Source organism: Scyliorhinus canicula, chromosome 3 (genome assembly GCF_902713615.1).
Source record: "Scyliorhinus canicula chromosome 3, sScyCan1.1, whole genome shotgun sequence".
NCBI classification, from domain to species: Eukaryota; Metazoa; Chordata; class Chondrichthyes; order Carcharhiniformes; family Scyliorhinidae; genus Scyliorhinus; species Scyliorhinus canicula.
The window spans coordinates 251211929-251226499 of NC_052148.1; the positions used below are offsets into that span (position 1 = coordinate 251211929).

The following is a 14571-nucleotide window of genomic DNA, read 5'->3' on the forward strand; positions in this document are numbered from 1 at the left end:
CCAACCTGACTGTTGCTGGGTCAAAATCCTGGAACTCCTTTCCCCAACCCCAGCTGCACCGAGTGCACCTACACCACATGGACTGCAGCGGTTCAAGGCGGCACCTCACTACCACCATTGCAAGGGCAAATAAGGATCGGCAACAAAAGTTGGAGCAGGAGTAGGCCATTTGGCCCATCGAGCCTGTTTTGCCATTCAATGAAATCATGGCTAATTATCTAACTCAGCACCACTTTCCTGTACTTTCTGCATATCCCTTGACATCATTAGTATCCAGAAATCAATTGATTTCTGTCCGGGAACATGCTCAATAATTGAGCTTCTGCAGCCCTGTGGGATTGGGAATTCCAAAAAAGTCACCAACCTCTGAGTGAAAACATTTATCCTCATCTGTCTGAAATGACCTGCCCCTTTTCGAAGACTGTCTCCTCTGGTTCTGGACTCAGCAGCGAGGGGAAACTTCCTACCTGCATCTACCCGGTGATACTCTAACAATTTTGTAAGTTTCAATGAGATCGCCTCTCATTCTTACTCCAGAGAATACAGGCCCCGTTTCCTCAATCTCACCATTCCAGGGATTAGTCTGATGAGCCTGTTGCACTCGCTCTCTAGAAAGCATATCCTTCCTTCCACAATACTCCAGGTGTGTCTCCACCAAAGCTCTGTACAATTGCAGCAAGACATTTGCAGCAAGACATCTTTACTCCTGTACTCAAATCTCCTTGTGATGAAGGCCAACACACCATTAGCCTTCCTAATTGCTTGCTGCACCGGCATGCTAACTTTAAGTGACTCATGAAAAAGTACACCCAGGTCCCTTTGGACATCAACACTTCCCAACCTCAGAACACTTAAGAAACATTGCCCATCTGTTTTTCCTACCGAAGTGGATAACTACACATGTTTCCACATTATACTCCACGTCATGTTCCTGTCCTTCACAGACTGTCCAAGAGCCCTTGACGCCTCCTTACATCCTCATCACAACTTACATTTCCATCTAGCTTCATGTCAATTCAGCAAACTTGGAACTATTATATTTCGTGCCCACATCCAAATCGTTGATAAGGTTGGGAACAGCTGTGGCCCCTGCACTGATCCTTTTCATACCCTACTAGTAGTAGCCTGCCATCCTGAGAATGACCCATTTTTCCTATTCTGTTTTCTGTCTGTTAACCAACTCTCGATGTATATTACCCTCAATCCCATGTGATCTAATTTTGTTAATGAACCTCCAGTGTGGGGCCTTATCCAAAGCCTTCTGAAATTCACATGCACCACATTCATTGGTTATCATCTATGCTACAAGCAACATTGTCAAAAAACTTGAACAGGTTTATCAAACATGATTTCCCTTTCATAAATCCATGTTGACTGTTCCCAATCAAATCATTATTTTCTAAGTGTGTAGTTATCATCATTTACAATATATTCTAATGTTTTCTCGACTACTGACATTAAAGTAACAGGTCTGTAGTTCTCATTTTTCTCTCCCTCCCTTCATAAATAGCGCCATTATATTTCCTACTTTCCAATTTGCAGGAACCTCTCCAGTATTGATATAATTTTGACTATCAGCCTATATCATTGTAACAATTGAATTTCAGTGACAAACATTGGTTACATTTTCTACTGCAGGTGTTGCATTATAAACTAAAATTAGACTGGTTATTTTGTCTCTGGGTTTGAATTCAAACCCATGACCCAAGAGAAAGGACAGAGATCTGATTCACTGATCAACTTAGTTTTCAGCTAAAGAATAATGATTTTCAACTTAACTGGAGAACACAAATAGCCTGGCAATTCATGATGCTTCTTTGGCATCACTCTAGGGTTTCCACCTTAGCAGAATTGGGTGGGTCAATTGTCTATTTTTTATATAATAAAATTAAGATCATTGATCTGTCTTGATGCATGTAGCAATGAGTCACAGGTCACTGAAAGGTCGGTTATTGTGAAGTGGCTCTTTCCACTGGTCACATAGCTACCAATTGTTGAATCATCTGATGGAAATGATCTACCCTGCTAAAAGGTCTTTGGCTCCAGTTGCAATTACAGGGTGCCTGCTTGTCCAGAAGAGGCAAGTAAGACTTGTTGTTTAAAAGTGTCAAGATTCTCTGCTCATCAAATGATGGACATTACGGATGTAATCATAGATAATGGTTCTGGGGTCTGCAAATCCGGGTTAGTTGGTGACAGCCTTCCAACATCAGCCATACCATCCATTGTGGTTACCTTGAAAGTCAAGGGAAACACACGGGAAGCATGCCACACAGAATTTTATTTTGGTAAAAAAGCTCTAACTAAAAGAGGCACTGGGTGCTCGAAATACCCTATTGAACGTGGTATAGTAACCTCCTGGGATCTTTTAGAGAAGCTCTGGAAGCACGTTTACACATCTGAACTTCATGTCAAATCAAAAGACAGGCCAGTTTTGATAACTGCTGCTCCACTGACTTCTTTCTTCAACAGAGAAAAAATGTCAGAAATCATGTTTGAATGCTTTAACGTGCCAGCTATGTATGTGGCTATTCCTGCAACTTTGGCACTCTATGCATCAGGACGGACTAGGGGAATAGTTCTTGACAGTGGCTATGGATTAACTGACGCTGTACCCATTTATGAAGGCTACTATCTGCCTGATGCTGTCAAAAGACTTAAACTGGCTGGAAATGATATCACTGAAAATATGAAGAGACTTCTACTGGAAAGTGGACATAATATTCCAAATACAATCCAAAAGGAAACCTTTGAGAACATCAAAGAAACACTATGTTATATTGCTCTTGATCCTCAACTGGAGAGCAAAAGTCAACCAGATGACAGTCAACAGGAGTATACACTCCCTGATGGGAATCTGATCACAATCCAAAAGGAGCTCTTCAAAGCACCAGAACTACTCTTCACAACTTCCACCGTAGGATTGCAAGACCCTGGAATTCATAAATTGATCTATGACAGTATTTTAAAATGTGATAGAAGCTTGAGGAAAGATCTATTTAGCAACATATTACTATCTGGTGGTTCCACTCTTTTCCTGGGTCTGGAAGAAAGATTACTGAAGGAGATTAAATTCCAAGTTCCCAGTGGATTACCGATCAAAGTTATTGCACCATCAAATAGGAATAATTCTGTTTGGATAGGTGCCTCAATTTTAACCAGTTTGACAGCGTTTAAGGATATGTGGGTTACTAGTAATGATTATAGAGATTATGGGCCATCTATTGTTAACAGAAGGTGTTTTTAGAAATTACTCATGTGACCATTTGATTACATTTTGACTGCTTAAGATCAAATAATTTTTAATAAATAATCCAAAACCCATACTAACTTTGTTTGATGGTCAAACGTTAAGAATTTTGTTTTGTTTTGAGCATAATCTGACAATTTGTAATTTACAGAGTATCTAAAAACTCCAGCCAGAAGGACTTGCAAATCAGATGTGATGTCACACTGGAATGGTGCCCTTTCCAGAAAGTCTCCCCTCCACATCCCTCTGGAATTAATTGGTCCTTGACTCAGAATTTACACTGCTAGTTTACTACTCAAGTGAAATTGAAAAAAAATAGTACAAAAGATAAACTTGAAGTGTAAGTGTATATTTGATTGATATCTCAAATGCCAGCATTAAAATTAATAGTCCTCCTGAAAGACAAATTTAAACTGAAGATTGATTATTCATTGTTAATTTACTGGAGTAACATGAATTAGATAAAACTAATGATTGTGCTTTTCAGTCTTTGCCGGTTTAAGAAATGGTACACAAATATGATTTTAAAATTAATTGTTTGTAGAGTATGACCCAAAATTTTATTAAATATAAAAAATTGTAATCATTACAGAATTTGAAATAGTTGGGTGAAAAAACATTGTTGTTTGCCTCTTTCCTGTCAGTTTTTTTTTGTTCCTTAATCATTTTTGATGATACCAAATCCAAACTGAATGGCAAATTTTCACAACTTTCTCATAGCTTGGCAATGTTATGGCATCACTAAATGGTAGGACAGTATGCTCTGAAATGCACAACTCAATGTCTGTCCAGTGTTTGGATATCCAGAATAGAACTATAATATCTTTATTATTTGACGTTTCTGTTACACACAATCTGTAACCTCACAGCCGGGCATACCCCTACTCTAACCATCAAGCCCGGGAGGGGGTGGGGGGAGGATCAACCCTGGTGCATGAGGAGTGACGTGCCAAAAGCAGCACCAGGCATATCTAAAAATGAGGTGTCAATCCCAGGAAGTGAAGCTACAACACAAGACTACTTGAATGCCAAACTGCTTAAAGCAGCTTGCATAGACGGAGCTACGCAATCCCACAACCAACAGATCAGATCTAAGCTTTGTAGTCCTGCCACATCCACTCATGAATTAAACTAAAAGGAGGAGGTTCCAGTAATATGCCCATCCTCAATGATGGGGGGAACCCAGCCCATCAGTGCAAAAGACAAAGCTGAAACATTTGCAACAGTCTTCAGCCAGAAGTGCCAAGTGGATGATTTATCTTGGCCCACTCCTGAGGTCCCCAGCATTACTTATGCCAGTCTTCACCCAATTCGATCCACCCCATGGGATATCAAGAAATGGCTGACGGCATTGGACACTGCAAAGGTTGTGGACCTTGACAACATTCCAGCAATAGTACTGAAGACATGCTCCAGAACCAGCTATACCCCAAGCAAGCTGCTCCAGTGAAGCTACAATACAAATGAGCAAAGCCTAACCACAGCCCCCCCCCCCCCCCACCCACCCACCCCCACGTTTGCTGTGCCCTCTGTAGCATCACCCTAATCCGGACTACCTTCCCCACTCCCCCCAGCCAAACAAGATGATCAACCTGTCCACTCCCCTGAAAAATGCCATAGGCAAAAAAGACCAGCAGACATTGAAATAAAAACAGGAATTGTGGCAAAACATTCACCTTAACTGCCTGCACCCAGCCTGCCAACAACAGAGGGAAAATGTCCCACCTCAGTAAATCTGCCTTCACCTTCCCCACCAAACTCGTGAAATTAAACTTCCGTAGCCCTGTCCATTCCTGGGCTACATAGAACATAGAACATTACAGCACAGAAGAGGCCCTTCAGCCCTCGATGTTGTGCCGAGCATTGTCCGAAGCCAAGATCAAGCCATCCCACTCCCTGTCATTCTGGTGTGCTCCATGTGCCTAGCCAATAACCGCTTGAAAGTTCCTAAAGTGTCCGACTCCACTATCACAGCAGGCAGTCCATACCACACCCGAACCACTCTCCAAGTAAAGAACCTACCTCGGACATCCCTCCTATATCTCCCACCCTGAACCTTATAGTTATGCCCCCTTGTAACAGCTACATCCACCCAAGGAAATAGTCTCTGAACGTCCACTCTATCTGTTCCCCTCATCATCTTATAAATCTCTATTAAGTCGCCTCTCATCCTCCTCCGCTCCAAAGAGAAAAGCCCTAGCTCCCTCAATCTTTCCTCATAAGACCTATCCTGCAAACCAGTCAGCATCCTGGTAAATCTCCTTTGCACCCTTTCGCATGCTTCCACATCCTTCCTATAGTGATGTTACCATAACTGCACACAATACTCCAAATGTGGTCTCACCAGGGTCATGTACAGTTGCAGCATAACCCCGCGGCTCTTAAACTAAAGCCCCCTGTTAATAAATGCTAACACACTATAGGCCTTCTTCACGACTCTATCCACTTGAGTGGCAACCTTCAGAGATCTGTGGACATGAACCCCAAGATCTCTCTGTTCCTCCACATTCCTTAGAACACTGCCGTTGACCCTGTAATCCGCATTCAAATTTTTTTCTGCCAAAATGAATCACCTCGCACTTGGGATAAACTACATCTGCCATTTTTCGGCCCAGCTCTGCATCCTATCAATGTCTCTGTTCAGCCTACAATAGCCCTCCACCTCTTCCACTACTCCACCAATCTTGGTGTCATCAGCAAATTTACTGACTCACCCTTCAGCCCCTTCCTCCAAGTCATTGATAAAAATCACAAATAGCAGAGAACCCAGCACTGATCCCTGTGGTACACTGCTGGTAACTGGTCTCCAGTCTTGAAAATTGTCCATCCACCACCACCCACTGTCTTCTATGTGATAGCCAGTTACTTATCCAACTGGCCAAATTTCACTCTATCCCATACCTCCTTACTTTCTTCATAAGCCGACCATGGGGAACCTTATCAAACGCCTTACTAAAATCCATAGATACATCAACTGCTCTACCTTCATCTACACACTTAGTTACCTCCTCAAAGAATTCAATCAAATTTGTGAGGCTATCCCAGATTAAGCTGCATCTTTCCAAACGGTCATAAATCCTATCCTTCAGGACCTTTTCCATTAACTTACTGACCACCAAAGGAAGACTAACCGGCCTACAATTATCAGGGTCCTTCCTATTCCCATTCTTGAACAGAGGAACAACATTCGCCACTCTCCAGTCCTCTGGCACTATCCCAGTGGACAGTGAGGACCCAAAGATCAAAGCCAAAGGCTCTGCAATCTCATCCCTTGCCTCCCAAAGAATCCTTGGATATATCCCATCTGGCCCAGGGGACTTTCAAAATTGCTAATACATCCTTCCTCAGAACATCTACCTCCTCCAGCCTATCCGCCTGTATCACACTCTCATCCTCAAAAACATGGCCCCTCTCCTTGGTGAACACTGAAGAAAAGTATTCATTCCACGCCTCTCCTATTTCTTCTGAATCCATGCACAAGTCCCACTACTGTCCTTGACCAGCCCTAACCTCACCCTGGTTATTCTTTTATTTCCCACGTTAAGAGTAAAAAGCTTTGGGGTTTTCCTTGATCCGACCCGCCAAGAACTTCTCATGTCCCCTCCTAGCTCTCCTAAGCCCCTTTTTTTTTTTTTTAAAAAAGCTCATTCCTTGCTACCTTGTAATCCTCAAGCGACCCAACTTAACCTTGTTTTCTCATCCTTACATATGCTTTTTTTGTCCTCTTGACAAGACATTCAACCCCTTTTGTGAACCATGGTTCCTTCACACGGCCATTCCTCCCTGCCTAACAGGGACATGCCTATCAAGGACACGCAGTATTTGTTCCTTGAACAAGCTCCACTTTTCATTTGTGCCTTTCCCTGACAGTTTCTGCTCCATCTTATGCTCCCTAATTCTTGCCTAATCGCATTATAATTACCCCTCCCCCAATTATAAACCTTGCCCTGCAGTATGGCCCTATGCCTCTCCATTGCAGTAGTGAAAGACACCAAATTGTGGTCACTATCTCCAAAGTGCTCTCCCACAAACAAATCTAACACTTGGCCCGGTTCATTACCCAGTACCAAATCCAATGTGGCCCCCCCTCTTGTCGGCCTATCCACATATCGTGTCAAGGAAACCCACCTGCACACACTGTACAAACACGACCCCATCCGAACTGTTTGACCTATAGAGGTTCCAATCAATATTTGGAAAGTTAAAGTCACCCATGACAACTACCCGGAGACCTCCACACCTATCCATAATCTGTTTTCCAATTTCTCCCTCCACATCTCTATTACTACTTGGGGGCCTATAGAAAATTCCTAACAACGTGACCGCTCCTTTCCTATTTCTAACTTCGGCCCATATTACCTCAGTAGGCAGATCCCCTTCGAACTGCCTTTCTGTAGCCGTTAAACTATCCTTGATTAACAATGCCACTCCACCACCTCTTTTACCACCTTCCCTACTCTTACTGAAACATCTATACCCCGGAACTTCCAACAACCATTCCTGTCCCTGTTCTAACCATGTCTCCGTAATAGCCACAACATCGTAATCCTAAGTATCAATCCATGCTCCAAGTTCACCTACCTTATTCCAGATGCTCCCTGCATTAAAATAGACACACTTAAACCCACCTTTCTGTCTGCCAGTATACTCCTGCGACCTTGATACTCTCCTCTGTACCTCACTACTCTCAACACTGGCTTCTGGACTACAGCTCGTTTTCCCATCCCCCTGACAAATTAGTTTAAACCCCCCCCCCCCCCCCCCCCCAACGAAGAGCCGTAGTCAATTTCCCTCCCAGGATATTGGTGCCCCTCTGGTTCAGGTGCAAACCGTCCTGTCTGTACAGGTCCCACCTTCCCCAGAATGTGCTCCAATTATCCACGTAACTGAAACCCTCCCTCCTATCACATGTTTACCTGCACTCTCTCCCTGTTCCTCACCTCGCTAGCACACGGCACCGGCAACAAACCAGAGATGACAACATGGTTTGTCCTGGCTCTCAGCTTCCACCCTAGCTCCCTAAATTCCTGTTTTAAATCCCTGTCCCTTGTCGTCGGTACCGATGTGTACCACGACTTGTGACTGTTCCCCCTCCCCCTTAAGGATTCTGAAAACACGGTCCGAGACATCACGGACTCTGGCACCCGGGAGGCAACATACCATCCGCGAGTCTCTTTCGTTTCCACAGAACCGTCTGTCTGTCTCTCTAACTATCGAGTCCCCAATAACTATTGGGCTGTTGGTATTTGAGCCCAAGAGGATGCCTGTGATTGGGATTTCTCCCTGAAAGTATTTGCACCCCCAAATACCTAAAATGAGACATCGCCAGGCAAAATGGCAGCCCCCACCCCGGAGGGGAGACCATAAATACTCACTTTTCCCTAAATTCAGTTTGTACCCAATGTACCAAATCTCTGGGGCAACCCCATTATACTCCCCACAAATGTGCTCCGCTCCAACAACAACAAATCACCTATTTTCAAAGAAGTCGATGAATGGCTGCCATCTCCGGGAAACCCCTCCACAGACTCTCTCAAGGCGAACTTTATCTTCTCCAGCCTGAGGAATTCTGCCAGGTTGCTCACCCATACCCCGGTTTTGGTGGCCCCGAGTCCCGTCACTCCAATAAGATCTGTCTCTGGGCTACCATGGAAGTAAAGGCCAAAACGTTGGCCTCTCTCTCCCCCCTCTCCTCTCCCACCCCCCTGGAATTCCTGGTTCTTCTGACACTCCAAAAGATCGCCTCCAAAAGAACCTCGGGAGAACTGTCATCTTCATCGATTGCGGGAGCACATCCCACCTCCTAAAATCCCTGTTCATCTGTTCCACCATCCAAGCCAGATTCAACTTATGAAGCTGCTCCCACCCCCACTTCACCTGAATGTCCAAATACCGAAAGCTCAAAATGGCAACTCACCCAGCCTCCTCTCCTGCCCCCTCGCTTGGATCGGAAAAACCTCGCTCTTCCCCTTATTCAATTCGTACCCCAAGAAGCGACCAAATTCTTCCAATATACCTATAATCATCCCTATAACTTCCAAAGGATTCACGCGTACAATGAGACCCTGTCCTCCAATCCCCCCCACACTATCCCCTGCCAATCTCTTGACGCTCTCAGTGCCAATGGCTCTGTAGCCAAGGCAAAGTGCAATGGGGAAAGTGGCCAGCCCCGCCTCGTCCCCCGGTGCAACCTGAAATACTCCAAACACACCCGGTTGGTTTGCATATTCGCTGTCGGTGCCCGATACAACAACTGGACCCAATCCACAAACCCCTGCCCAAACCCAAATCGCCCCAGCATTTCCCACAAATAGTCCCACTTCACCCAGTTGAAGGCCTTCTCTGTATCCATTGCAACCACCACCTCCACACTTCTTCCATCCAGGGGCAGATTATAACATTTAACAACCGCCTGACGTTAGCCAACAGATGCCCTTAACTATCCCCTTAACAAACCCCGTCTGGTCCTCCCCATCACCCCTGGCACAGTTCTCAATCCCTGAGGCCAAGATCTTGGCCAGCAACTTAGCATCCCTATTTAATAATGAAATTGGCCAGGGCAGCACGGTGGCGCATTGGGTTAGCCCTGCAGCCTCACGGTGCTGAGGTCCCAGGTTCGATCCCGGCCCAGGGTCACTGCCTGTGTAGAGTTTGCACGTTCTCCCAGTGTTTGCTTGGATTTCACCCCCACAACCCAAAAGGATGTGCAGGCTAGTGCACTGGCCACGCTAAATAGCCCCTTAATTGGAAAAAAATAAAATAAACATAATGAAATTGACCAGTAAGACCCACACTGCTCCGTATCCTTATCTCTCTTCAACATTGAGGAGATTGAGGCCTGTGATGACGTAGGGGGAGCACCCTCTGCTCCATTGCCTCACTGAGCGCCCTCATCAGCAGGGGCCCCAAGTCCCCTGAAAACCTTTTATAGAATTCCACCTGGGATCCCATCCAGGCCGGGGGCCTTCCCCACCTGCATCGCCCCAGACCCTCCAACATCCTTACCAGGCCAATGGGGGCTCCCAATCCCTCCACGAGGTCCTCCTCCACCCTAGGTAACTCCAACCCATCCTAAAAACGCCTCATTCCCTTCACCCTGGCCAGGGGTCCCGACTCACCCGCACCGGGTCCCAGGCAGTGTTCCCCCTCCTGTCCTTCACCTTTCCGATCTCCCTCCCCGCTTCCTCAATTGATGTGCCAAAATCCACTCGCCTTTTCCTTGTATTTACATAGACCGCCCCTTGGCCCTCCTCAACTGCCCTACGCCCTTAATCTTGGATATCAATCCAAACTCCATCCAAAGTTTCTGTCGCTCCCTCAACAACTCCACCCCTTAAACCTCCGAATGCCTCCTATCCACCTGCAGAATCTCATCAACTAACCTCGCCAAATCCATCTTATCTCTATGCGCCCGTATTGAAATAAACACCCCCCTCACCATTGCCTTCAGTGCCTCCCATAGTGTGGCAGCCGAAACCTCACCCGTGTCATTCAGCTCCACATATCCCCAAATAGCAGCCCCCATTCGCTCACAAACCTCATCTGCCAACAGCCCCACATCTAACCTCCACTGTGAGCGCTGTCCCCCCTTCCCCGCCCGATTCACCTGTGGTCCGAAACCACAATCGCCGAGTACTCCAAACCAACCACCCCCGCCAACAACATCCTGTCCATTACAAAATGGTCAATCCGGGAGTACACACTATGTACATGGGAGAAAAACAAAAATTCCTTCGTCCTCGGCCTCACAAACCTCCCCCCTTACGCTCCATAAACCCTCTCAATTCTCTCACCCCCGCTGATACCCTCCCCAACATCAGGTTTGATCGATCCAATTTCGGCTCAAGGACCTTATTAAAATCGCCCCCCCCCCCCCAATTATCAACCGGTGCGAATCCACCCTATCCCCATAACCCAGTAACCCCACCCAACACTAAGGGCAATTTTGGACACTAAGGGCAATTTATCATGGCCAATCCACCCAACCTGCACATCTTTGGACTGTGGGAGGAAACCGGAGCACCCGGAGGAAACCCACGCACACACGGGGAGGATGTGAAGACTCCGCACAGATAGTGACCCAAGCCGGAATCGAACCTGGGGCCCTGGAGCTGTGAAGCAGTTGTGCTATCCACAATGCTACCGTGCTGCCCAACTGTTGTCCAACTGAGTGGGGCTGCCCTTGATTTGTATCTATTCATGCCTAGCCAGAAAATCTCCTGCATTGGCTTCTCTTCCCACTCCTACACTTAGCGCTTGGCCTTCTCATCTGTGCTTCACATCAGTCAAAGGAACACAATTTGTATCAGTGTGCCGACAACACCCAGTCTATTTAAATGCTACCTTTCTTGAATCCTCCAGTGTCTGTATGAATAAGCAGGAATTTTCTCCAATTCGACACAGGGAAAATCGAGGACATGTGTCTATTCCCTAATCATCCATCTGTGGCCACCCCCTGACGATGAACCAGACTCTTTGCAACCTCAGCATATTTGACCCCGGGTTGACCTTCTGGTTCCACATTCACTCCATCGCTCATACTTCCACCTCTATAACATGATCCCTCTCCATCCCTGCTTCAGCCAACCTACTTTTAAGACCCTAATTTTGATTCAACCATTCCAATATTCTCCTGGCCAGTCTCCCATCTTCTACCCTCCATATACCTGAGCTCAACTCCAAACACTACTGTCTGTTTTTAACTCACACAAAGTACCATTCACAGTTATCCCTGCACTCACTGACCTACAATAGACCACGATCCACCCAAATTTTAAATTCTGATTGCATTCAAATCTATGATATCAGTCTCCTTTAGTTTTGTAGTGCCCACTCGGCTTACAGCTCACCCACGAACTCTAGCTTCCTCCAATTCTGGACACTTGTGTAACACTGACTTCCTTTGGCCCCACTTTAATGGCGATAATTTCAGCTTAGTCCTCTTTTAACCTCTTTGCCTCTCGGTCCTCCTTTAAGGACCTTAAAACCCACCTCTTCAACCATGATTTTAAATACATGTCATAAAAAGAAAGCAAGACAGAGAAATAGAGAGGTAGAGAATGGAAGGGAGAACTGCTCGACTTAAATGAAAGTAGATGACAACCATTGCAATATAATCCTGATATGGAGATGCTGGCGTTGACTGGGGTGGGCACAGTAAGAAGTCTTATAATACCAGGTTAAAGTCCAACAGGTTTGTTTGGAATTACTAGCTTTCGTAGCGCAGCTCCTTCATTAGGTGAGTCACCTTGTCTTGGGTATTTTTGCACAAGTTGAATTTGGCCAACCTGGTAGAAGGGGTGAAGGATAATTTGAAGAGGTGGGATGTTCTCCCGCTATCGTTGGCAGGGTGGGTTCAAATTGTGAAAATGCCGAAGTTATTATTTATTTTCCAGAATCTCCCGATTTTCTAACCCAATTCTTTTTTTAGGAAGATTTATAGACTGATCTCGGCATGTGAGAGTAGGTAATGTGCCTCGGATCCGGAGAACTTTTCTACAGAGGTACAAGTTGTCAGGGGTGTTGGTATTTCCGAATTTGATGAACTATTATTGGACGGAAAATATTGAGAAGTTTTGGAAATGAGTCGTGGAGAGAGGAACGATATGGGGGCAGATGTAGGATGCTTCCTGTAAACGGTTGAGTTTGAGGGCACTGGTGATGGCTCTGCTTCCATTCTCACGGTAGGTACTCTACGAGTCCAGCAGTTGTAGCCTCGTTATGAGTTTGAAACCAGTTTAGGCAACATTTTAAGCCAGAGGGAATGTCGTTGTGGGCACCCATATGTGGGAACCATAGATTTGAGGTATCGGATGAGCCTGGAGTGCAGGAGGAGAGAAAGGTTGATGTGTTGGCCTTGACTTTCCTGATAACCCAGAGGAGGATTTTGCTAGGGTGGTGGGCTTCAGAGCTGCCAATGGCAAAGGTGTGGGTGGGTGACCTAGCAGAATTTTTGCATTTGGAGAAAATTAAGTTTGCATCAGGGGGTCGGACGAAGTATTTTATGAGGTGGAGGCTGTTTATCTCCTACGAGAGTTGGTAATTGTCAGAGTAGGGGGGGTAGAGAGGAGGGGGCTTGTTTTCTGATATTAAAACGGGCCACACAAAGGGGGGATGATGGTGGGTCGGTTGTTGAATATGAAACTTGAATAAAGTCGAATGAGTGAATTGTGTATTTTTTTTATAAATGGAAAATGTCCTGAATAAAAATATTTTTTAAAAGTAGTGACAGCAGAATTTTGGATAAGTTCAAATTTATGTAGGGTAGAAGATGGGAGGCCAGCCAGGAGAGCACTGGCATAGTCGACTCTAGAGGCAACAAAGGCAAGGATAGGGATTTCAGCAGCAGAATACCTGAGGAAGGGTCAGAGTTGGGCAATGTTGCAACGGTGGAAGCTTTGGTGATGGGAGCGAAATTGGAAGCTTATCTTGGTCAAACAAAAGAAAACACCCAAGGTTGCAAATGATCTCTGGTTCAGCTTTAGACAGTTGCAGGGGATAGCATCGAAAGGTGGTCAGGGAATGATCAGAGACCAAAGACAATGGCCTTGGTCTTCTCAGTATTTATCTCAAGGACATTTTCCTCATCCATTATAGGATAATTCCTTTTTTGTGTCAATATATACCCTATCTATCTGAGAATCTATACCCAATTGCACAAAGAATGGTAAACTACAAGTGCACAGGAACAATTAACCCATTTAAAATATAAATCAAACAATTACATCATTTAAATTAGAAACATCATTTAAACTAATAATTTTGGAAACATTACTTGGCAACTTCTTATTGTTAAATTTTTACTGAATGTTGCAACATGTTTTATACAGAACGATAATAAAAATTCAAACTGACAACAAGGCACAACTATCATACCTTGGTGTATACATGGAAAACAGAATAGGCCATTTGCCCAACAAGCTTTTCCTTTCACAACATTTACAAACCACTCCTATCAATCATTCACCATACCCAATAATCCATTTAATATCCTGGAGGAATGAGGCTTCAAAACTACTCTTCCAATGGGTAAATGGTGCCAAACTCAAGATATCTATCTACTTTTATGTTCCTAATCAAATACTTGCTGCCTTCAATGGTATCACCTTCTCTCATTTGGACCGTTTTGAAAACTTACTATTGTCAATTTAGACATCTATTTTGTTAATGTTGCAGTTAAAACTTTCTTTCACAGCATGACAAAGATCACGGGAATGCACGTTCAAATATGCATCAACAAACTAACTGCGACCAATCCACACACCAATGGTTTAGATCATAAGAAAAATAAGGAACTGGAAGACCTATTTTTATTCATCCAT

The 14571-nt window shown here is 44.9% G+C and overlaps 2 protein-coding genes across 5 annotated transcripts in view; one reads left to right on the forward strand and one right to left on the reverse strand.

Moving 5' to 3' along the window:
- The window catches only part of kiaa0232 (KIAA0232 ortholog), a 129668-nt gene that overhangs the window by 97221 nt on the left and 17876 nt on the right, over positions 1-14571 (reverse strand). The gene's annotated exons all lie outside the window — the stretch shown is intronic.
- On the forward strand, positions 2019-3326 carry LOC119963427 (actin-3-like). Its single transcript, XM_038792535.1, has one exon. It carries the CDS (start codon positions 2129-2131, stop codon positions 3245-3247), a length of 1119 nt encoding a protein of 372 aa, XP_038648463.1. The 5' UTR covers positions 2019-2128; the 3' UTR covers positions 3248-3326.

Excerpts from the sequence above, each read along its gene's own strand:
- LOC119963427 (XM_038792535.1), top strand. The coding sequence starts at position 2,129 with ATGATGGACATTACGGATGTAATCATAGATAATGGTTCTGGGGTCTGC.